The sequence below is a fragment of the Dendrobates tinctorius genome, unplaced genomic scaffold (genome assembly GCF_039654945.1).
Source record: "Dendrobates tinctorius isolate UK_male_01 unplaced genomic scaffold, ASM3965494v1 ptg000001l, whole genome shotgun sequence".
Classification (NCBI taxonomy): domain Eukaryota; kingdom Metazoa; phylum Chordata; class Amphibia; order Anura; family Dendrobatidae; genus Dendrobates; species Dendrobates tinctorius.
In genome coordinates, this window is record NW_027361669.1 from 3642239 (window position 1) to 3668377 (window position 26139).

The 26139-nt window shown below is 43.3% G+C and overlaps 1 protein-coding gene across 2 annotated transcripts in view; it reads right to left on the bottom strand.

Moving 5' to 3' along the window:
• The window catches only part of LOC141100594 (E3 ubiquitin-protein ligase RNF14-like), a 59459-nt gene extending 47475 nt beyond the window's left edge, over positions 1-11984 (bottom strand). For both annotated transcript variants that reach the window (XM_073590211.1, XM_073589487.1), the window contains exons 1-2: positions 11826-11984; positions 1106-1266 (exon numbers count right to left, since the gene is read on the bottom strand). In XM_073590211.1, the coding sequence (XP_073446312.1) occupies positions 1106-1259 (154 nt within the window). In that variant the 5' untranslated portion in view covers positions 1260-1266; positions 11826-11984. The remainder of the gene's footprint in view (positions 1-1105; positions 1267-11825) is intronic.
• Positions 11985-26139: the final 14155 nt, after the last annotated feature.

Below are 26139 nucleotides of genomic sequence, written 5' to 3' on the forward strand. Positions count from 1 at the left end.
AGTGCCAGTGCTGCCCCCCGTGACTGGAACCTGAACACTCCTGGTGGGGGGATAAAGTTAATATCCTCCTGGCAGCATGGGTGTAAATGCCAGCACCAGGCAGGTTCACAACGCTATTAATCTGGAGATTAACCCCATATCTGCAGGTTAATAGCATTTTTTCAGTTGACAGGTTTCCTTTAACTATATGGCATGCAGATGTAGTAATTGCACCAGCCTTGCTGCCTGAACGGAGCCAAAGGTCTTTCCTCTACAGAAGCATAAACCGATACTATGCATAGCACATGACAGGAGGCATGTTATTACAGATTCTTCTTTGTAGCCCTAGAGCTTGGAGTTAGGCGTGTCGCACTACTGCTATCATGAGATTATTTTTGCTGTCAACAGGGACATTGTGACGGGCAAAAATGACATTGTGGCACTTACAGATTATTTAGAGGTATGTTATACATACTTAGGATGGGTCATTTATTTGGGGGTAGTCCTAAACTGCCATACTTAGTTATGGGCAAAGATTTTACAAGCCATACTAAACTTAAAGGGGCTATCCGGGACCATTTAATTTTTCTAATGGGTATAAGAACTTGCAGACAGGTAGTTGTTAACTTCCTGCCTGATGTGTCGGAGCCTATCTCTGCAGGCTCAGTGGAGTCATAGACTGTTCCTGCATTTTACGTTGATGTCACATCGACAGAACAGCTGCTTCTCTTCTGCCCTGCTCTGTTGATGGAGCGTGACTGCCCATGTCATAATGATTGACAGCTGGCTCCCCACTGCATAACTGCGGGGAGCCGACTGTCCATCAGCATGAGGTTGGCAGCATCAGTTAAGTGTGAAACTAAGGCAGCATAAATATACATACAATTCACTATATGATAATAGTATTTATTCACTTTACAATGAGTACATACAGAAATATCCAGGACACTCTCATTTGCAAATTTCTGTGTATGTGTCAGTTTAGGTTTGGACAATATATTTACCAAGTATCTTCTCAAAATGGTTGAAAAGTTATCGAAAACAAATTTCAGTGCTGCCAAACAGATTAGCTAATGCATTTGTGAATCTGCTTATTTCTAAATGCTGCCAACATCCATATACTCACTTTTTATGGATATTACAAAATCTGAAGGTAACTCTAGACACAAGTGAATTTCCCCTCCTGGAGCAGCATCTTTCCTCTTAAATTCTTCTGCAGAGTAGATACTGGTAAGGGCTAAAAGTTCGTCCTCTTGTGCCTCCTGGTCTTCTCTTGACATTGGTTAGCTGTGAGCGTAAATATAAAAATATGAAAAAGTATATATACTGTCAAATATATAGGAAGTTAGAATCCAAAAACTTTGACACAAACTTAGAAAATACTGTTGGTACTATTGGTAACGTGAATGCATCTCGAGCAATCATGCTCTTAGTCAGCAATGACATCTTATTATTTCGAAAGTATTTGGTTATGTAACATATTAACCTTTTAAGGACCGAGCCATTTTGTAGGAAAATGACCAGGCCTCATTTTTTTAATTTATGCATTATGCTGATCACTAAATCAACAGATGTCTGGGATGTCTGGGATGATTTAGTGAATCCTGCTTTGAGCAGGGGGTTGGACCAGATGGCCCAGGAGGTCCCTTCCAACTCTAACATTCTATGATTCTATGTCACGCAAAATAGTTAATACATACCAATTCCCGCATGTCTACTTTAAATCAGCACAATTTTTGAAGCAGTTTTTTTTTAGGAAGTTAGAAGGATTAAAAGTTGACCAGAAATTTCTCATTTTTCCCAGCAAAATTTACAAAACCATTTTTTAGGGACCACAACACATTTGAAGTGACTTTGAAGGGCCTATATGACAGAAAATACCCAAAAATGACACCATTCTAAAAACTGAATCACTCAATGTTCTCAAAACCACATTCAAGAAGTTTATTAACCATGTGAATGAAAAAAATTAACATTTCACAAAAATTCTAATTTAGCTCCAAATTGTTTATTTTCACAAGGGTAAAAGGAGAAAATCTAGTCACAAGCAGATAAATGAATAAACCAGCTCACCTGCCTTGGCTTAGTGGTGCATGGAAGCACGAATTTCTGTGTACAGTAGTCTCACGTCCAGAGGTCCAATAAAAAAGTTTTCAATTCAGCTTCCAAATTTTTAGAAAAATTTATTGGACATAAAAACAGAAAGTAGTGGACAAGCCACTGTTTGGCATCGGATTTCTGCGTTTACTCTGCAGGGATCCAGACCCTCACATTCTGCAGTCTCCTGCTGTTTATCTACTGCAGAGGAGATTGCAGAGGAGATTGCCTTGCAGCAAATCTCTCCTGAGGCTAAGTCCTTCTGTCTTCCTACTGAGCATGCTCATGGGACAGGTCTCGCTCCAGATCTCATTGGACAATCTCAGAGATCTGGAAGCTTGCGGAAGGTCCCGGCTGCTATAAAAGGCGCGCATGGCTGAACAGCCATGCGCTAGTATAGACTTACTTGCTGCTGTGTGTATAAGGACGGATGTATGATTCTGGTGAATGACTCATTATAAAACCCCTTCCCTCTGATATTACGTATGTGGTTAGGGACTGAGTTTAGAATCAACGCCAGCGCTCCTCTGCTGCAACATCCACAGCTGCTAGCGTCCGACATTGCGCTTGCGCCTTAGCCTTGTCATTTAGCGGCAGTGTCCACGCCGCACTGCAGTAGCAGCCTCCTTTGCGTCCACAGCTGCGACGCTGCACAAACAGTAGGTCTAGATGGACGTAGTGCCGCCGCCTCGGGATACTCCTGTGACCTGATACCGTGTGTGCGTTTTTACTGAGTACTGTGACTTCAACAGGCTCAGTCTTGTGTTTGTACTTGTTCGGCATCTCTGTGAATTAACTGAGATTGCTCTGCGCACCTGGGTGAAGTTTAACCCTGTGCGCATATCCGCCATATTGCTCCTGCCACCACTTAGCAGCGGTTATATCACCTACTGCACGGTGGACCCCGAGCGGCGAACGTACTTTATTATTATTTTTATTTAGTGCATTCCGCAGTTCCTAACAGCCACAATGCTGAGGCAACGTGTTTTGAACCAGACTTTGAAAAAGAACTACTCCAGTTCGAAACGCATTGCCTCAGCATTGGTGCAGCTTGTCCGCTACTTTCTGTCTTTATGTTCAATACATTTTTCTAAAAATTTGTATGGCGAAACCCCATAAGTGAGGGAAAACTACTGTTTGGGCGCATGGCAGGGCTCGGAAGGGAAGAAGCGCCATTTGATTTTTGGAGCGCAAAATTGTCTGGAATCATTAGTGGTAGCATAAAATTGGCTGGAACCAAGGAATGTATCCAGATGTGTGGTGAGAACCTTAATCCCCCAGGTGCTTCACAGAAGCTGATAATGTAAAGCCGTTAAAATAAAAAATAAATTTTTGCCACAAAAATGTTCTTTTAGCTCCAAATTTTTTATTGTCATAAGGGTAACAGGAGAAAACGAGTACGCCAATACTCCATATGTGGGGGAAAACTACTGTTCACTGGCATGGCAGGGTTCAGAAGGGAAGGAGCACCCTTTGACTTTTTGAACGCAAAAATGGCTGGAATTAAGAGCGGATGCCATGTCACATTTGGAGAACCATTGATGTGACTAAACAGTATTAACCCCCACAAGTGAATCCATTTTGGAAACTAGACCCCTCAAGGAATCTAGATGTGTGGTTAGCATCTTGAACCCCCAGGTGTTTCACAAAAGTTTCTAAGGTAGAGCCATGAAAAAGAATCACATTTTCCCACAAAAATGTTTTTTAACCCCAATTTTTTTATTATCACAAGAGTAACAAGAAAAAATGCACCATACAATGTTTTGTGCAATTTCTCTTGAGTGCGCCAATTCCCCATATGTGGTCAAAAATTATTTTGAGGAACAGTGCAAAGCTCAGAAGAGAAGAAGCGCCATTTTGGAGTTCAGATTTTGCTGGAATGGTTTGAGGGTACCATGTCAAATTAGCAGAGCCCCTGAGGTGCCATAACAGCAGAAACCCCTTTATGTGATGTAATTTTACAAACTATTCTTCTCAATGAATTCATCTAGGGGTGCAGTGAGCATGTTGACACCACACATGCCTCACAGAAATTCATACCAATGGGCAATGAAGAAAGAAAAGTTAAATTTTTACAGATAAAAACTTGTTTTAGCCCCAAATTTTTAATTTTTATAAAGGGCTAATAGGAAAAAATGGACCTCTCAGTTTGTTGTGCAATTTCTCAAATTGTGCGAATACCCTACATTTAATCAGGAACTACTTTTCAGGTACAATACATGGCTCAGAAGGGAAGGAGCGCTATATTATAGTGCAGATTTTACTGTTATGGTTTGCCATGCCATGATCCACTGGGAGAGCCACTGAGGTGCCATAACCTGCGAAAACACTGCATAAGTGACCCCATTTTACAGACTACACCTCTCAATGAATTCATCTAGGGCTGCAGTGATCATATTGACACCATGGATGTGCCAAAGAATTTTATACCATTGGGCAGTGAAGAAAAAAATAATTACATTTTTACAACATGTATTTTATTTTAGCCCCAGATTTTACATTTTCTCACTGGAAAATTTTAAAAATGGCACCAAAATGTGTCTCACAAATTCTGCTGAACGTGGCAAGACCCCATATGTGTCTGTACAGTACAGCTTAGCCACACAGCGAGACTCGGGAGGGACAGAGGATTATTTGCCTCCTGGTGCGCAGATTTTCCTAGAATAGTTTGTGGACATCATTTACAGAGTGCCTCAGTGCTAAGTGACCCCATTTTGGAAATTATTACCCTACCAAACATGTGGATGCTAAATGTGGTTTAGGCACACTGGGGCTCAGGATGGAGGAGGGACATTTGGATTTAGAAGTACAGAATTCACTGTATTTCTTTTGGGGGGGGTGAGGAGCCATAGTGCTTTTCCAGAGCTTTTGTGCTAGTAACGTGGAAGCCCCCTATATTTCCATTGACAGATGATGGACCTGAGTGGGGACTTGTTTTTTTGTGGATAGAATTGAAGCTTTTGATGGAAACATTGTACATAATATTTTGGATAACATTTATCCGGCACCCTACGCTGAGCACTTAATCAGGGTTTTTATCAAAATCTCTGAATGAGATGATTCAGATGAAACCCCTGAGGGATCCATTCACTATGATTAGGCTGCAAAGTTACTCTGGACTCTGTCTGTCCTCTTTTCAGAGGTGTCCGTCTTTCTTATCAGAGATGCACAAAACTGTAGGTGACTGCACTTTTATGCACACCTAAAAAGATGGATGATGCGGGATCATAAGCCAGATGGCCTCATAATAGGGAATCTTCCCCCAGGGGTTCCATCGGAATCACGTGTTTCAGAGATTTATGCGAAAACCTCGGTGTAAGCGCTCTGTATAGAGTGTAGGATAATTGTGCTCCGAGCCTTACTGCGATCTTTGGGAGACAAAATTAACAAATCAACAGCATGTGAAGAATTGGTTTTATTTATTTTTTACACCATACCTTGTGCAGTATATGTGATTAGGCGACTTTATTCTTCGTCGGTGCGATTACAGCGATACCAGATTTATATTGCGCTTTTATGCTTTGCTGCTGTCACACACTAAAAGATGCTTTTTATTGCGATTTACCTTATTTTGAGCGCTATAATTTATCAATATTTTGCACGAAAAGTTGTTGTTTTTATTGGTACCATTTTTGGGCACGTTACATTTTTTGATCACTTTTTATTCTGATTTTTGGGAGGCAGAATGATCAAACACCAGCAATTCAGGAATTGTTTTTTAGGAAGTTTTTTTTATTGCCGTTCCGCGTGTGGTACAATTGATAAGGCAGTTTTATTCTTCAGGTCAGTACTATTACAGTGATATCATATTTATTGTCATGATCCAGACCGGGTTTTGAGTCCTGTCTGCCCCTCTTTCCAGTCTAGTCATGTCAGTGGTTAACTTTGTCTTGCCTCATTTTGGTTTCAGGTCAGCTATTTCTCCCCACTGCATCCTGCAGGTGTTGTCAGTTATATTTTCTGCCTACAGCGTGAGTTTCTGACTCTGGTAGTAACCTGATTTGTCCTGCTGCGCTTTCTGACTTTACCCTTGTCTGTTCCTTCCTCCCTGCCGGTCCCGCCTGAGTGTTCCCCTTTGTTTTTGGATTTCCCGCTGTTTGACTCGGCTTTGGCTCTGACCTGACTTTGTCTCTTGCTTCTGGTACTTCTACTTTGGACTGGTTTTGACCCTCTGGCGCTCTGCCGACTCTGTGCTTGTTTTTTCCCTTTGTACTGCGTGACGGTCTAGGTTTTGACTCGGTTGCTTGACTACTCTGCTGCCACCTGGTGGTAGCCTCACTGCAGCACTGCAGGTCTGCTCTTGTAGAAGTGCTGTCCTCCTTCCACTCTATTGCCATCTAATGGAGCTTGCAGCTACCTGCAAAGTTGCAGCGTGACATTTATATTTTTTTATTTTTGGCCGCTTTTTCACGATAAAAAATATTTTATAGAAAAAAGAATTTCTTTTGTTTCGCTTTATTCTGAGAGCTATAACTTTTTTATTTTTTCGCTGTTGGAGTTTTATGGCAGCTTGTTTTTTGCGTGACAAGATGATGTTTTCATTGCTACCATTTTTATTTCTATATGAATTTTGATCACGTTTTTTTCTACTTTTTGTTTGGCGGCATGATGAAAAAGCAAAGGTTTTTTCACTGAAGTAGTTAACAAGTTACGGCGTGGCACAGAACGACGGACAGGTATGGTATATTGCTGGTTTATTATTTTATGTTTTTTTACTGGAGAACGAGGACTTCGGGGAATTAGCAGAGATTGTAAGTATGGTTTAATTAAGAACAATAAAGGAGTCTGTGTGTTTATTTCAAATAAAGGATTTTTTAATAGGTGTTTGTGTTTTATTTACAATTTGACAATATGGATTAGATCGGGGGCGTCTAATATATGTAATACATATATACACTCACTGGCCACTTTATTAGGTACACCATGCTAGTAAGGGGTTGGACCCCCTTTTGCCTTCAGAACTGCCTCAATTCTTCGTGGCAGAGATTCAACAAGGTGCTGGAAGCATTCCTCAGAGATTTTGGACCATATTGACATGATGGCATCACACAGTTGGCGCAGATTTGTCGGCTGCACATCCCTGATGCGAATCTCCCGTTCCACCACATCCCAAAGATGCTCTATTGGATTGAGATCTGGTGACTGAGGAGGCCATTTGAGTACAGTAAACTCATTGTCATGTTTAAGAAACCAATCTGAGATGATTCGAGCTTTATGACATGGCGCATTATCCTGCTGAAAGTAGCCATCAGATGTTGGGTACATTGTGGTCATAAAGGGATGGACATGGTCAGCAACAATACTCAGGTAGGCTGTGGCGTTGCAACGATGCTCAATTGGTACCAAGGGGCCCAAAGAGTGCCCAGAAAAAATTCCCCACACCATGACACCACCACCACCAGCCTGAACCGTTGATACAAGGCAGGATGGATCCATGCTTTCATGTTGTTTACGCCAAATTCTGACCCTACCATCCGAATGTCGCAGCAGAAATCGAGACTCATCAGACCAGGCAACGTTTTTCCAATCTTCTACTGTCCAATTTCGATGAGCTTGTGCAAATTGTAGCCTCAGTTTCCTGTTCTTAGCTGAGAGGAGTGGTACCCAGTGTGGTCTTCTGCTGCTGTAGCCCATCTGCCTCAAAGTTCGACGCACTGTGCGTTCAGAGATGCTCTTCTGCCTACCTTGGTTGTAACGGGTGGCAATTTGAGTCACTGTTGCCTTTCTATCAGCTCGAACCAGTCTGCCCATTCTCCTCTGACCTCTGGCATCAACATGGCATTTCCGGCCACAGAACTGCCGCTCACTGGATTTTTTTTCTTTTTCGGACCATTCTCTGTAAACCCTAGAGATGGTTGTGCGTGAAATTCCCAGTAGATCAGCAGTTTCTGAAATTCTCAGACCAGCCCTTCTGGCACCAACAATCATGCCACGTTCAAAGGCACTCAAATCACCTTTCTTCCCCATACTGATGCTCGGTTTGAACTGCAGGAGATTGTCTTGACCATGTCTACATGCCTAAATGCACTGAGTTGCCGCCATGTGATTGGCTGATTAGAAATTAAGTCTTAACACACAGTTGGACAGGTGTACCTAATAAAGTGGCCAGTGAGTGTATATATACATATCATATATATATATATACATCTAATATATAAAGCTCAAGAGTGTGTATGTATGTATGTATGTATGTGTGTGTGTGTATGTCCGGGATTGGCATCCGCACCGTCGCAGCTACAGCCACAAAATTTGGCACAGTCACACATCTGGACCCCGAGAGTGTCCTAGGCTATGTTGTGAGGCGAAATTTTAACCCTGCACGTTCCAATTTACCAAACAATTTTGCCCCTATCTACATAATGGGGAAAAAGGGTGTGTGTATCAAGCCCCGCCCCTCATTATGATGTCATAATGGTTGCCATGGCGATGCTGATGTCATCATAGGTTGCAAGCCCCGCCGCTCATTATGATGTCATAATGGTTGACTATGGGATGGAGGATGTGATGGGTATATGGGCACTGGACTATGGGATGGAGGATATGTATGACGGGTATATGGGCATGGGACTATGGGATGGAGGATGTGTGATGGGTATATGGGCACTCGACTATGGGATGGAGGATATGTATGATGGGTATATGGGCACGGGACTATGGGATGGAGGATAATTATAATTTGCTATAACTAACCACAGTTAGCTACTATGCCCGGACAGTGCCGGGCTCTTCAGCTAGTATCATATATAAATAATATATATATGTAATACATATACTGTATATAATATATATACATACATATCATATAAATTATATGTATATATATATATATAATATATAAATATATATATAATATATATACATGTAATATGGATATATAATATAAATATATAAATTATATATTTATATATACACGTCAGTGACAAATACAATTAGTATAGTGTTTGTGCAAAATTATGGACATGTTTTTAATAAATTATTATTTCATGAAAAAAAATGGCGTGGGGTCCACCTATAATATATAGCCAGCAATAGTTAGGCAGACAGCTGAGAGCTGATATTTATAGCCTAGGAAGGGGCCATGGATAGTGCCCCAGGCTACAAACTCCAGATCTCAGCTGCCTCAGAAAAGGTGCCAATTCTGGCACATAGCCTTGCTCTTCCCACTGCCCTGTAGCGGTGGCATATGGGGTAATAGTTGAGGTGTAAATAACTCATGGAAAAGTAAATCTACGTTAAATCTAAGCACACCATTGTTTTTCTTGTGAAATTCTCAATAAGTTTGATGTGTCACATGACCCCCTTCCCATTGAAAAAAAGTTGCATCCAAAATGGCCAACTCCAAAATAGCCGCCATGGACTCACCACCCATCTTGAAAAGTTCCCCCCTCCGATATACTAATGTGCCACAAACAGGACGTTGATATCACCAACCATTCCCATTTTATTTAGGTGTATCCATATAAGTGGCCCACCCTGTATTATATTGTTTTTTTCCACTATCAACATCGGGATAAAGAATTGACAGCTCTTTACATGCCTTCTTTTTGTTTTCCTTAACTGATGGTCTACTTAAAATAACAGACTGGTTCGTTTTGTGGACAAGTTGCCAATTCTGATGGGTGCGGGGAAAAAAACCTTGGGAAAAATCCATCTCATTATCTTTTTGCATATGTGTGGTAAAAAATAGTCAAACTGATAAAAAAAAACATAGGAGCCGATTTCTCAAAACTTTTTTTACACCAGTTTCTCGCATAAAACACTTTGAAAAGTCACATTTTCAACATGACGTTGTTCAAAAATGTTGTGACTTTTGCCGTTTTCACACTAGTTCCAGCCAGCTCCACCAAAGTAGGCAAAGCATAGGATGACGTAGCACCCGCCCACCAAATTCATCAAAGGTTATGCCCCTTTAGTGGTGTAACTTATGCCAGAAATGCTACTCCAGTCACTGACTGGAATAGGATTTCTGGGAAGGCACATGCCATTGAAAAGATGGGCTTAATTCAATAAATGCGTGCACCTCTTAACGAATTTGACGCATCTTACCCCACTATACCCCATCATTAAGGCTGGTGTTATGAATGAGTCACCGTAGGAGGCAAAAACAGATATACTAGCTAAGTCCAGAAAACCAGAGAAGTTGGCAGCTATTGGATTGCAGACCCCTGAACCTATCAACAACAACTAGCAGTAGCCGTGGGGGGTTCCTACGGTGCCCTAGACCCCTCGATCACAGCCGGAGAACTAAATAGCCTAAAGACAGAAAGGGAAATCTAAACTGCCCCAGAGCAGACCCCAAAGCAATAGGCAGCCCCCAACATATAATGACGGTGAAGCAAGATGAAAAAACACTCACACAGATAGAAAGATAGGCTGAGCAAATTATGGGGCCCAAGCTAACTAAATAGGACAGGATAGAAAAGCTGCTGTCTGCAATCCGCCAAAACCCTATCAAAACAAGAGCCAACAGACTGATAGGGAAAAAAGCCCTGAAGACGCTAGGCTTCAAAAAGACTATATCAGTACTCAGGTATTTTCTGAAGACAGAGCGAAAAGGAATTCAGCTCACCCCAGAAGGGAATGGCAGAAAACCAGAAAAACAAGGCAAAACAAAACCAAAACACAAATGCAAAAAGCAGAGCAGAAAACTTTTGAGGAGCAGGAATCAGACTGGTCTCCTAAAATCCCTCTGAGAAATCACCAGCAAGGCAGAAGGGCGTCGGCTGCCTTATATCCAGTCAGCAATTCCAGTCACCCAGTCATCATCATCCTGCTCAGGTGCTTGGTAATCAGCCTCACTACCTTCCTTCACCAGAAGAGGAAGTTCATCAGACCTCAATGGTGAAGGGGAAAATGAACTCACAACAGGCTGGTTTCTATCACAGAGATGAAGGACAGTCGTGTTTTTAGGACGCAAAGGAGACAAACACATGAATAAGGCATAACATGGTGTATTAGCACTGAGTGCACTTAGCACATCAATAAATAGCAGATTGTTCAGGTTGTATATTGTTACTAGTAAAGTTATAGATTGTTCTGCCACAGCCACTCATGTAATGTACAGGACCCAAGGGCACGCAGCCAAGTGACTCAGCATTCTAGCAATGAACTTGGAATGTGTCTTTGGGATTTTCCAGACTTACGTCACTAAATCTAATTAGCATGGAAACATCTGTAAAGTACTATCCGACATTGACAATAGTGTTATAAAAATGTTTGGAAAAAATTATATTTGGTGCATTTGACTACATACATTCTACTGTTCTGCCTTCGAGAATATTTGCTTGAGGTCTTTCAGCTCTGCTTAATGTTAGTAAACAGGAACTGTGTATATTTCCTGAGGCTGAAAACTCACACAGGCCTAATACTTCTCACACTGCAGGGTGTTACATTTGTATCAAATACATCATTGTCCAGTACAAAGGTCAGAATCTGTTCCTGAGCCTACAGAAGTGATGCTAGCCTTTCAGCCTTTCATTGAAAGAAAGCAGAGCTGAAATCTAGCGATGAACCAAATACTCTACACGTAAGTTCTACACAGATGAAATAGAGAGTTGCCATTTGTTAATACCATTTATGATTTAACTGAAAAGTTGATAAATAGAATGACAACTGTCTTCCTATTTGTCATTTTTTTAGTTATCCATTAACGGCTGCAATAACAGAGCTGATTTCTGATTCTTGCTGCCCATGGGTCGGTAGAGTGAATCAGCTATCTGGTTCCCTCTAAATGAATGTTTCTTACTTACCGTTCTTTATCAATGCCCCCGTAGATGTCAGATTTTCCTTTAACCTGTCACACAATGAGGCTTTATGCTAGAGAGCTCGTATCCACGATCCACAGGGCGAGACTGCAGAGCTGTGCACCCCCAGCCCAAGTAACACACGTCATTAAGGGCTGTCTCAGGCTTAAAGTGACAGTGCTATGTAATATAATATAATACATGAGCTCACCTGCACACACGTCACTGGCTGCTTTATCTGTTTACGCAGACATTTCAGGAAGACACAGCAATTAATGTGGACAGTTGGCAGGGAGGGGCGATAACACCTGTCACAGAGAAATTACAGCTTCTAGCAGAGGTTGACAAAGACATTAGAGGGTTCCTGTGCAAGAACAGTGTATGGGCCTTATACAGTCCAATAATGTGTCTATGACACAAGCCGCATGCTGCTTTGGAAGTGTTAATGGGTCACATTATCTCTTGGGCCCAGGTTGTGTGGCACACCAGGAGTCCGGTTGCCACAGTGACATTGCCTCACTCACAGAGGGTGATGTCATGCCTGGAAGCAAGGAGGGTTTCACTAGCCAGATAACACCAGCATACAACACCTTTCCCTACTCCAGATCAGAAAGGGGGGCTCTAATCCTTATTAGTTCTGGCCTGTAGGCGGGGTTAGTGGCAGTCTGTGAGAGTCTGTACAGGGGACAGGAGCTGTGAGGAGCTCATCCCAAGAGCAGAGTGAAAAGAGGAAAGTGGAAGTTTAGGAAAGCCTGAGGATTGGAGCTGTGACCAAGCTCACCCCAGGGAAGAGCACTTGACACCGGGCGTCAGAGTCCGTGGCTGCACGTGTACAACAGTCCCAGCAGCCAAATCCGGAGGGCAGGAGACTGCAGGCCTCCTGGCCACATCACACACCAGAAGGCACAGCAGCATACCAGAGCCGGAGCCACCATGAAGGAGTGACACCTATAAAAGACTCAAGCTGATTGCCATACAGGCAAGGACTAAAGAACAGTAAGGAACAGAGGACTGAGCATAGCTTCAAGCAGCAAGGACCTCAGAGATCAGTGCAGTAAGGAGGGCTCCAACACCATCTGGCTTAGGGGATCCTAATTGCTTCCAGGCTGCCCGGCTCTCCATTTCCACCTGTACCAGTGCTCCGGTCTACACCTCAGAACATCCAGTAAAGGTAAAGGAAACTGTTGCCCTGCTGTGTCCTCAGAAATATTTACTGTGTCACCTGCCCTGCATTATAATAATAATAATCTTTATTTATATAGCGCCAACATATTCCGCAGCGCTTTACAGTTACAAACATAAGTCATAAGTAACAACGTTAACAATACAATAATTAAAGCAAAATAAGACGACCCTGCTCGTGAGAGCTTACAATCTACAATGAGGTGGGGGAGATACAAAGTACAGGTGTGTATTTACAATGGTGTATTTACAATGATGGTCCAGCCATCTTGAGGGAGTGAGGGATGGATGGAGATAGTGAATGGGCTACACATGCACACTTACACATAGAATGACTGTGATTAGTGAACGTGATAGTCCGCTCTGAACAAATGTGTTTTGAGGGAGCTGCATTACATCCACCATCACTATCTGTTATAATACAATTGCCCTGGGACTTAGCTCTACCTGTGGAGAGCTGTACCAACTCTGCTGCATCACCATCAGCCCCAGCGGTCTCTTCAAGCAGCGTCAGCCAACACCTTATGGCCGAGTACCACAGGTGGCATCACAAATTAACCCCTTATAAACTTTATTTACCCTTTTATAATCATTTTCATTGGACGCCCAGGGCCACGGACCAGGTCACTGCTGCCATGACACATCCCCTTAAAAACCTGCCCAGTACAGAGTATCCCCGCGGCCCTGTCTGGCGCTCCAGTTGCACCAGTGTTGTGTCTGCCACTGCTCCTAGAAGGGGTTAACAGACAGGAGAGGGCCCTGTGCAAGAATGGTTTATGGGACCTTTGCAGCTCATCATAATGGACCCATTTATGTGTCTGTGATAGAAGCTACTTACTGCTTTGGAGGTGGAAGTGGGCACCATTAACCCTTTGGCTCCAGTGCATCAGCAGTGCAGTGATGGTATGTCCGCTCCTGGATCACAGATGGAGTTACTTTAACTATGGGAGAATATTCTTCTCACATATTCATATTTGATTTTCATCACTTGTCATTATTATTACTTATGAGGAGTTGGCTTGTTCTAAAGACTATTGGACCAATAGACGTAGCGTGGAGTCCACAGCGTTAAGGGATGCAGACTTTTTCCAGCATAGAGCACCAATTACATCAATCTTATTGTTGTGTTTTATTAGAGAATTGCTTGCTGTATTTTATTAGAGATTTGCTTGCTCGTCAATTCAACCTCAGGAATCAATGTTTCCATTCAATGACTGTAAGCAGAGGAAGGCGTGCAGGCTGGATTTTATGCATACACTAGCTGAAGAGCCCGGCATTGCCTGGGCATAGTAACCAACTGTGGTTAGTTATAACAAATTATAAAATTATTATATTGCACATAAAAACCGTGCATCTAATCCTATCCTGTGTGATACTGACTGCTGAGCCGTGTATCTCATACTAATCTGTGTGATACTGTGTGCTGAGATGCGCATCTAATCCTATCCTGTGTGATACTGTCTGCTGAGCCGTGTATCTATCCCTATCCTGTGTGATACTGACTGCTGAGCTGTGTATCTAATCCTATCCTGTGTGATACTGACTGCTGAGCCATGTATCTAATCCTATCCTGTGTGATACTGGGCTCCCCCTGCAGTCTGTGTCAGAGGGTGGTCTGTGTTGGCACGGTAATAAATTGTGTTATTTCCAGCATTACAGAAGGACGATAACACCATAGAAATGATAAGAATAATAGGCCTCAGTTATCACAACTGTCTACAAAGAAAACTGTTGCTGATAGCAACCAATCACAGCTCATTTTTCATCTTTTAAACAGCTCTAGGGCAGCGTGGCGAGTTTTGAGTGGCGACTTTTGTGTTTCGACTTTTATGTGGTGAGGGTGTACGTGTGGTGAAATGTGTGCTGAGGGTGGTATATGTGTTGACGCACGTGGTAGTGTGTGGCGCGTTTTGTGTGTGTGTTTGTGGCACCCCTGAGGTTTCAGTCGCCACAGAGGTACTGCACCTTCTCCTAAGGTGTAGTGCCCCACCATCCAGGTAAGGTGGGAACTCCTGACCACGCTCCACACCTGCATTCCACACACAGGATAGTTCAGTGGGGCCACCTAACAGCTTCAGGCTGGGGGTTTGCAGAGCACCCCTCGTGGAACCCTGCTTCGTAACACGAGATGTGCTGGGAGGCGGGTGAAGTGAGATGATATAAAAGAGTGGGAAGAGTGAAAGTTAGGCGAGTTGGTTAGTTGGTTAGAGGAGAGAGAAGAGAGAAGATGGGTGTCTGAGGGACGTGCTGCAGCAGGTCCCAGTGATCTGGGCTGCTGGCACGAGAAAGACCAGAGAAAGAGACTGATAACATTGATAACCTAACCTTCCATAAGAGAGATAGAACAGATCGGAACAAAGGAGAATAGAAGGATGGTGGGAAGCTGGTTGAAGAAAGATAGAGAACCCTTCCAGTCCAGAGAGCGCAAAGGCCGGGGTCCGGTCCCCAAGGTTGATTGGAACTTTATGTCCGGCAACAGACACCGGAGGAGTAGTGATCCGCTAATGCCTTGCTCCCGTAATAGACTTGGGACACAACAGCAACTGAATAGAGAGCCGGGACGTAGAGTGGAGTCCCCGAAGCAGGCTACAGCTGTCTGTCATACAAGTAAAGACTAGGAACACCTAGAGAGGGGCATTCCAGGGTAACTAAGTACTGGAGTGCTTCGCACCTAAAGGCGCATTGGAGGAGTCGTTCAGTAAGGTACATATTGGCGGAGTGTGGAAGGGAGAATCCTATCCTGCCTGGAGGTTGGCTGGAGCCCTGACCTGGAGAACACAGTACGGAGGCAGGCAGTTGTGTGAACTGCAAACAGTGAGTAAAGCTTTGGAACCGCATACTCTGGTGTTCTCCAGTTATTCCCACACCGTTACACCTGAGTACCAGCATCCATACCATTCTGCGCCTCTCCTCATCCATTGCACCTACACTGCCCTGGGACTACAGCTCCATCTGTGGGGAGCTACACCATCTTTGCTGCACCACACCATCAGTCCCAGCGGATCTGCACGCAGCGTTGGCTCAACACTTACTTGCCAAACACCACGGGTGGCGTCACGAACTATTGTAATAAACTTTAACACCATTAACATCACCGCCATTGACATTGGGCGCCCAGGGCCACGGACCAGGTCACTGCTGCTGTGACACTTTCCCGCCTTGACACCGGCCCGGTACGGAGTACCCCGCTGCCCTGGGCGTGCGAGGGCGACCCATGTTCATATCCCCGTGTGTGGTGAGTTTCCCATGTCAGGGCCCCACCTTAGCAACTGTACGGTATATACTCTTTGGCGCCATTGCTCTCATTCTTTAAGTCCCCCTTGTTCACATCTGGCAGTTGTCAATTTGCCTCCAAAACTTTTCCTTTCACTTTTTCCCCATTATGTAGATAGGGGTAAAATTGTTTGGTGAATTGGAACGTGTGGGGTTAAAATTTTGCCTCACAACATAGCCTATGATGCTCTCGGGGTCCAGACGTGTGACTGTGCAAAATTTTGTGGCTGTAGCTACGATGGTGCAGATGCCAATACATACATACACTTTTTCCACATTATGTAGATAGGGGTAAAATTGTTTGGTGAATTGGAATGCGCGGGGTTAAAATTTCGCCTCACAACATAGCCTATGATGCTCTCGGGGTCCAGACGTGTGACTGTGACAAATTTTGTGGCTGTAGCTGCGACGGTGCGGATGCCAATCCCAGACATACAGTCATATGTTAAAGTTTGGGCACCCCTATTAATGTTAACCTTTTTTCTTTATAACAATTTTGGTTTTTGCAACAGCTATTTCAGTTTCATATATCTAATAACTGATGGACTCTGTTATATTTCTGGATTCAAATGAGGTTTATTGTACTAACAGAAAATGTGCAATCTGCATTTTAACAAAATTTGACCAGTGCAAAAGTATGGGCACCTCAACATAAAAGTGACATTAATATTTCGTAGATCCTCCTTTTGCAAAAATTACAGCCTCTAGTCGCTTCCTGTAATTATTAATGAGTTCCTGGATCCTGAATGAAGGTATTTGTGACCATTCCTGTTTACAAAACAATTCCAGTTCAGTTAAGTGATGGTCGCCGAGCATGGACAGCCCGCTTCAAATCATCCCACAGATGTTCAATGATATTCAGGTCTGGGGACTGGGATGGCCATTCCAGAACATTGTAATTGTTCCTCTGCATGAATGCCTGAGTAGATTTGGAGCGGTATTTTGGATCATTGTCTTGCTGAAATATCCATCCCCTGCGTAACTTCAACTTCGTCACTGATTCTTGCACATTATTGTCAAGAATCTGCTGATACTGAGTTGAATCCATGCGACCCTCAACTTTAACAAGATTCCCGGTGCCGGCATTGGCCACACAGCCCCATAACATGATGGAACCTCCACCAAATTTTACTGTGGGCCTGCCACTTCTGGGCTTAACAAGAACTGTACCTGTGTTCTTCCATTTCCTTACTATGTTCCTCACAGTAGAAACTGACAGGTTAAATCTCTGAGACAACTTTTTGTATCCTTTCCCTGAAAAGCTATGTTGAATAATCTTTGTTTTCAGATCATTTGAGAGTTGTTTTGAGGAGCCCATGATGCCACTCTTCATAGGAGAATCAAATAGGAGAACTACTTGCAAGTGGCCACCTTAAATACCTTTTCTCATGATTTGATACACCTGGCTATGAAGTTCAAAGCTCAATGAGGTTACAAAACCAATTTTGTGCTTCAGGAAGTCAGTAAAAAGTAGTTAGGAGTGTTCAAATCAAGAAAATGATAAGGGTGCCCATACTTTTGCACCGGTCAAATTTTGTTAAAATGCAGATTGCACATTTTCTGTTAGTACAATAAACCTCATTTGAATCCAAGCCAACAACCTATAAAGCATATGCGGATATTCATAAAAGACAATGAAAACCTACTCGACAAATGAATAAACCAAATTAAATTGAAGTCCAAATTATAAAGACTTAAAAAATGCTTTATTATTTACACAAAAACCAGACAAAAAGGACATAATACAATACCATAAAATGTCATAATACATGAAGGTAGTTACTTAGTAGACACATAAGCCATAAATAAATATAGTGATCATAAAAATTCCATCCGCAACAAAGTGCATATAATAAGCAGATAAAGAGTATAAAAACTCAAATAAAGTGCATAGGAAATGTAATAAGATCAAAGATACCCGTGATCAATGGCTACATGCGTCTCCAGCTCCCTCCAACGTACGTTTCGCCTACCGTGGCTTTCTCAAGGAGTCAAATTTGAATCCAGAAATATAACTCAGTCCATCAGTTATTAGATATATGAAACTGAAATAGCTGTTGCAAAAACCAAAATTGTTATAAAGAAAAAAGGTTAACATTAATAGGGGTGCCCAAACTTTAACATATGACTGTATATACATACTACATACACACCCACATTGAGCTTTATATATTAGATGAGGCAGACCCTAGACTGGTAATCAAGGGAAGCAAACATCCAGGGGCCTCAAGCCATTGTTCCCCCAGTCACTAGTTCCATTGTGTGGATGGGAATAGTAGATCCAGGGGAACCACCACCACAGGGGGTCTCAGATGCAGTCCAAGGTGATGGGTTTAGCATGAGGCAAATGCCTCTACTAATACAGATTTATCGTTTGGGGAAGAGTGCGAACACTTCTGCCCATTCAGGAAGCTGATCCCAGGGACAGAGGACAAGAAGCAGCCATGTTTAGGGGGAGTTGGTGAAGTGACCTCGAGAGGAGAGTATCTATGGCTGAGGTCCTGGTGCCCATGTATGGATGGCCTATGGAGTTTGGAGATTGGTTGTCAGCTGAGCTTGATCCACATTCTACAGTTGGGGATCTGTCATCTGGATTTGAGGAACTTTCTTGAGGACTATTGTTCATGGATACATGGGCTGTGACATGTTATCTGTCGTCTGGAGGAGTGTGGACTATGACTATAGACTATACTGATGGGAGATACAATATCTGTGGGCCAAAGTTGGGAGACAGTGAGTATTGCTTGGACGGGTGCAGTGGGACTACTGGCCTTGGGAAGGGGATCTTGTTGACTGGGGACACTGTATTTTGGCTATCTTAGCGGAATTGTTTTAAAACCATGGATGTAAGGAATAAAAAATAACTATCATTAACCTGCCTACATGATTATCACAACCCACAACCTCACATCTTCACAAGTGGTTGCTAGCGGAGCGGTGGTATCACTTATCTCTGGACATCATACCAGGGAAAGTTACTGAGTGGTGTTTTGGCAGAAGAGATGGCAGACTCCATCTACAAAAGTCTCAAGAAGAAGGAGCTGACAGCCTTTTGTTCTGAAAGAAAGCTAGAGTGATTGCTGGAGAACAACCTGGAGACCCTACAATGCTTGGACGACTGGGACCATGATCAATCATAGGAGGAGGCAAGTTCAGATATGTAGGATGGCTCCTCCATTGAGGGGTCACAGCCCATGGCTGTCATCCAAATGGCGGAGGATCGACTGACTGAGTTGAGGCAGATGCTGGACACGCTAGGTGAGAGTGCCACGAAGATAGAGCGGGCAGCAGTGTTAAGCAAATATCTGTGTGTGCATGTAGCAGTACCCCTACCCACCCCAGCATAGAGGACAGTGGATAACAGGAGAGAGGGGCCTGCATATTTACGGTACCAGGATATACCACAGTTCAATGAGGACACCTCTGATTTTGATGAACATCTCCAGTTATTTGACAACCTGTGCCTGCTGCATGAGGTGTCAGCCGGTGACTGGCCCAGATTTTTGAGCATTGGCCTGAGTGGAAAAGCAAGAGAAGCTGTTAATAACTTGTCTTCTGAGGATCAGAGATGCTACTATACTGTTCACAGCGCATTACTAGAGAGGTACGCCGTCACGACTGAAACGTACCTGAGGAAGTTTCAGGAGACTGACAAGCCCAGGGCACACACGCACCATGAGTTTGCCAACACATTACGTATGACATGCATTCAGTGGATAGAAGGACTGGGGGCTTGGAAAGCAGAACATGTCTTGGATATATTCGTGCTGGAACAATTTATGTCAAAGCTCCCAGGTGACTTAAAAGAATGGGTAGCGGATAGAAAACCACTGAGTTTGGATGAGGCTGCAAGATTAGCTGATGATTGGTCTACCAAGCGACCCAGGCTACATGAAAGGACCGACTCAGCGAGTCGGGAACAGGGGCTTACAGGGAGGCCAGCGAGACCCATAGACCAGTGAGAGGAGGAACTGTGGGGATTATAGACTTCATAAAGAGGGGGGGGTTCCCAAACCCCAAAGAATAGCCCATGTCAAGCGAGGGGGTTAAGCTGCCATAACTGTAGACACATGGGACACTTAGCCCACATCATCCACATACCCCACATCATCCACATACCCAACTGGTGAACACAGTGCTGCAATGGAGCTGGAATGGTGGGGGGAAAGAGGATCCCACCACCCCAATCAGAAGAGGAAGAGGCATATGTGGTACAAGAAGAAGTGTATCGGACTAGATGGCACACCACATTCAGTACTGTCTGGATGCAGCATAGGGTTTAAATTAACACATAATTTGCCTAAGGTAACTAGAGATCCCTATTAAAGATAATAAAGTAAAACATAACTTTTAATTATTTTGCAAAGGAAACACACATTTAAAATTACAGAACAATTGTGTGTGAGTGTACCACAAAAGTGATTTAGTGACAAAAGTGCAAGTGCATATACCATATATACTCGAGTATAAGCCGACCTAAGTATAAGCCGAGCACCTAGTTTTTCCACGAAAAACTGAGTAAACTTATTGACTCAAGTATAATCCGGATATGCATTGTCCCCTCATCCCCATCCTGGTATGCATGGCTCCTCATCCCTAGCCTGGTATGCATGGCTCTCCCATCCCTGTCCTTCTATGCAAGGCTCCCCTGTCCCTGTCCTTGTATGAATGGCTCCTTATCACCTATCCTTGTATGTGTGTCTCCTTATCCACTATCCTTGTATGCATAGCTCCTTTTCCCCTATCCTTGTATGCATAGTTCCTATAAAAAAACACATCCTACTTACCTTCTCTGAGTGCCCTCGCTGCATTTCATCATCAGCAGCTCTTCCTGCCGAGCCATCACGTGGCCCCGCTCATTAAAGTAATGAATATTCACTCCACGCCTATGGGAGTGGAGAGGCATGCATATTCATTATCTTAATGAGCGGGGCTATGTGATTGCTTGGCCAGAAGAGCTGCTGGTGTCGGAACCAACGAGATGCAGCGAGGACGCACAGGAAGGTAAGTAGGATGTGTGCTGGAAGCCGGTGGTTGCGGCTGTAACTGTGAGCGCTATAAGAGTAATTAATATTCACTGCCAGCGCAGTGAATATTCATTTCTCTTTAGCAGGGGGCACAGTTACAGCTGCGATAGCCGGCTTCTGCCTTCTGTCATCTGCTGCTCCGCCGCTTCCCCTTCTCCGCCGTCTTTCTGGGACAATGGCTCTTATATACACCGAGGGGGGCCGTTTTTGGCACAAAAAATGTGCTTAAAAACTCGACTTATTCACGAGTATATACGGTAAGTCAAATTTTTATCATTTATGGCACTACCCTTCTTGTCTCTAGCTGTAGAGGGAATTCCAGTATTACCATTCAAGATGAATTTCACCCAAAAGCATCCCTTCCACCGATGTATAATGTCAATATCCTTATACTAATATAGATCACGACAATAGATCACTCTATCAATTACTTTGTTTTAATAGAGCTTAGGGTCCACCTTTGGGTCCACTGTTTTAATACGTCCTGAAAAATAGCAGATTACTTTTTTAGCGAACTATTATCTACACACGTGGTCAAAATTGTTGGTAACCCTCGTTTAATGACAGAAAAACCCACAATGGTCACAGAAATAAATTAAATCTGACAAATGTAACAATAAATCAAAAATCTATGTAAAAGAGCAAATGAAAGTCATACATTGCTTTTCAACCATGCTTCCACAGAATCTTTTAAAAAATAAAATTCATGAAACAGGTCTGGACAGAAATGATGGTACCTTTAACTTAATATTTTGTTGTACAACCTTTTGAGGCAATCACTGCAATCAAACAATTCCTGTAACTGTCAATGAGACTACTGCACCTCTCGACAGGCATTTTGGCCCACTCCTCGAGAGCAAACTGATCCAGTTATCTCGTGTTTGAAGGTTGCCTTTTCAAGATGGCATATTTCAGCTCTTTCCAAAGATGCTCAATAGGATTTAGGTCAGGGCTCATAGAAGGCCACTTCAGAATAGTCCAATGTTTTCCTCTTAGCTATTCTTGGGTGTTTTTAGCTGTATGTTTTGGGTGATTATCCTGTGACAAGACCCATGACCTGCGACTGAGACCAAGCTAACTGACACTGGGCATCACATTTCTCTCTAGAATCCCTTGATAGTCTTGAGATTTCATGGTACCCTGCACAGATTCTAGACACCCTGTGCCAGAGGCAGCAAAGCACCTCCAGAACATAACAGAACCTCCTCCATGTTTCACAGTAGGGACAGTGTTCTTTTCTTGATATGCTTCATTTTTCCGTCTGTGAACATAGAGCTGATGTGCCTTGCCAAAAAGTTCAATTTTTGTCTCATCTGTCCATAGGACATTCTCCCAGAAGCTTTGTGGCTTGTCAACATGTAGTTTGGCAAATTCCAGTCTGGCTTTTGTAATTTTTTTTCAACAATGGTGTCCTCCTGGGTCATCTCCCATGAAGTCCACTTTTGCTCATACAATGACGGATGGTGCGATCTGACACTGATGTTCCTTAAGCTTGAAGTTTCACCTTTAATCTGTTTATAAGTTTTTCTGGGCTCTTTTGTTACCATTCATATTATCCGTCTCTTTGATTTGTCAACAATAGTCCTCCTGCGGCCATGTCCAGGGAGGTTTGCCACAGTCCCATGGAGCTTAAATTTCTGAATAATATGTGCAACTGTAGTCACAGGAGCATCAAGCTGCTTGGGGATGGTCTTATAACTTTTACCTTTAACATATTTGTCTATAATTTTCTTTCTAATCTCCTGAGACAACTATTTCCTTCGCTTCCTCTGGTCCATGTTGAGTGTGATACACACCATGTCACCAAACAGCACAGTGAGCATCTGTAGCCCTCTATACAGGCCCACTCACTGATTCCAAGATTGTAGACACCTGTGATGCTAATTAGTGGACACCCCTTGATTTGACATGTCCCTTTTGTCATATTATTTTCAGGGGTACCATCATTTCTGTCCAGGCCTATTTCATGAGTTTTATTTATTTTTTTTAATTCTGTGGAAGCATGGTTGAAAAGCAATGTCTGACTTTCATTTGTTCATTTTCATAGATTTTTTATTTATTATTACTTGTGTCAAATTCAAGTTATTTATGTGACCATTGTGGGTTTTTCTATCATTAAACGAGGAGTACCAACAATTTTGACCACATGTGTATATTAAATCGCATTAAAGCTCACTGGCACTAATGATATATAGAGGACTTTATCACTAAGGAATCATAATCTATTCCGCAGTGCAATCTCACGATCAGATCACTGCTGGGGAATCACACATTTAGATTCTCCACTAAATTTGTAGATATATATGATCAAATCTGCAATGGTCACAAAGTTACATATTCATTTTACCACCAGTGCTATGTTATTTTCACCTAGCTCAATTCACAGCCAGGAGACTACAGTATATACAGGCAACTACCTTGTTGCCAGATCATATCAGATCCGCAACTATTATGTCATTTAAAATCTATAGAGCATATGTGATTCCACATGTATCTTTGATGCAGCCATTTTGCTAAATTACCAACTGGTAGTCATCTACTCTCATAAGAATCATATGTTCTTATCCATTAGGTCTAATATCACTAACCTACTATATTCCAGTTCAAGACTATTGATCCTGTTTTAATTCCACTCATCACACATTGTTATACTGGTTTAAAATTAGGCAGCCATTAGTCTCCCCTAAGGCTAGTTTCACACTAGCGTATGGCCGAGGTGCGGAGGGCTGCAGGCTTCCTCCGTGAAGCTCCGCCCCGGCCGCACTTTCTCCGGTCAGCTCCGCCTCTGTCGGCATGCGACCTGCGCCAAACGCAGCATGTTGCATTTTGGTGCGCTCGCCGCACCGTCAAAAAAACGCATGTAGAGGCATCCTGCATTCATCGGCACGGCCTGCGTACCTAATGCTAAAGATAGGGTACACAGGCCGCATGCCAACAGAGGCGGAGCTGACCGGAGGAGCTTCACGGAGGAAGCCTGCAGCCCTCCGCACCTCGGCCATACGCTAGTGTGAAACCTGCTTTAGGGAAGTAATTTTAAATGTGTGTTTCCTTTACAAAACAAATAAAAGTTATGTTCTACTTTAGGATAGTTAATAGGGAACTCTAGTTGCCTTAGGCAAATCCAGACTAGATGGGACACCTCATCGACCATGAACTGCATCTGCAGCTACTCTGGGTAGAGTCTGCATGGCTTTGTGACTTCGGATCCTCGGTCACATTGATCAAAGAACATTTAGTACCGGACCAATGTATTGTTCCTGGCAGTAGTATGTTAGTCAACGTAGCCGTAGAAGAAATTCTGAACATTCGGAGGGCCAGACTACATTTAGACTGAGGTCATAGTCATGAATTGGTGGTTATAGAAGTAATGCATCACCTACCAGTAGATGTGTTGCTTGGAAACAATCTAGGAGCAGGGTTGGTGTGCCACTGGGCCAATGTTATAACTCAAAGCCAAGGACCAGTTCACACTGCATCAGCCGAGAGGGAACAGAGAAATATCAACATGCAGACTAACCCCCAGCCAGTGGTGAGTAATGCACCAAACGCAATGACTGTTACCATGAAGGAACGTGACCTGGGGAAGGAAAATAACATCAGGGTGGAGGGCCAGGGACTTCAGAATACTGAGTCTAGCAACACCTTGGTCAGCCCAGGTATTGTCCCCCCAGAACCCTAATTACCAGGCTGCCAAGTGGCCTAGCTGGAGGCCAGCACTCTGGTGTTGGACGCAATGGTTCAGTTCTCAAGTATGTGTGGAGTTTTGAGGAACTTTCTTGAGGGCTGTTGTTGCTGGTTGCATCGGCTTCGGGTCATGTTACCTCGTCTGGAGGAGCGTGGACTATGACTACAGACTATACTGGCAGGACCTATGAAATCTGTTGGCCAACCAAAAGTTACCTGCATTGTCTATGATACTTCTACTGGATATGCTATAATTGCCTGTGAATCCAAGGAGAATCCAGAGGCATTCATAGCATCAGAACAGTTCTTGTTGATTTCCAGCTGCTGAATCTTCTATTCAGCTGCCCTCCTCATTCATGTTAAATGAACTCACTTAAAGAGGTTGTCCAATACTTCAGCAATGATGACCTATTCTTAGAATAGGTTATCAATGTCTGATCAGTGTGAGTGCAACACCCCCGCCCTGAGGTTGCCACTAGGAATTTCGGGGGCCCCATACTGGCAAGATTTTTGGGCCCCCTTGCGACTCCATCCATGCTCCACCCTAGCTCCGCCTCCACACTTCAAACCTTCCACAGTCCCACTGCCCACTCTTGGAAAAACTCAACTTGTCCACCATGACCACTCCTCACCAATCAGCCAATCAGATGTTAAAAGTTCCCATCAAAAACCAGATCACATACATACTTTAGTCAGCAGCTTTTGTTCTGACCAAAAGAATTTTTAAGCCGCCACCACAACAAGGTAGTCTCTTTTGGTTGGGCTCTACTCTACTCTAACCTATTAAATATTTTCTAAAATATCCAACTATCCAGTACTCTTTTTAGGTATATTTTTATGTATTTTTCTTTAAGGTCAGGTTCACATAGCATTAACACAGCCCGTTCAATGCATAGCGTTGACGGGCTGCGTTAACGCTATAGCATAACGCGATATGCGTTATGCTATACCGCTAGCGCTGATGATTCATCAGTGCTAGTGGTGACGGAGCCTCAGACGCTGCAACCCGTGTCCGAGGCTCCGTCAGTGTTTGACGGCACATCGCGAACACCTGCCGCTTTAAGGCATACGTTGCAATGCACCACATAATGGGGGGTCTATGGCAGCATTAATGGACTGCGTTACACCGCGTTACACTGCGGTGTAACGTAGTC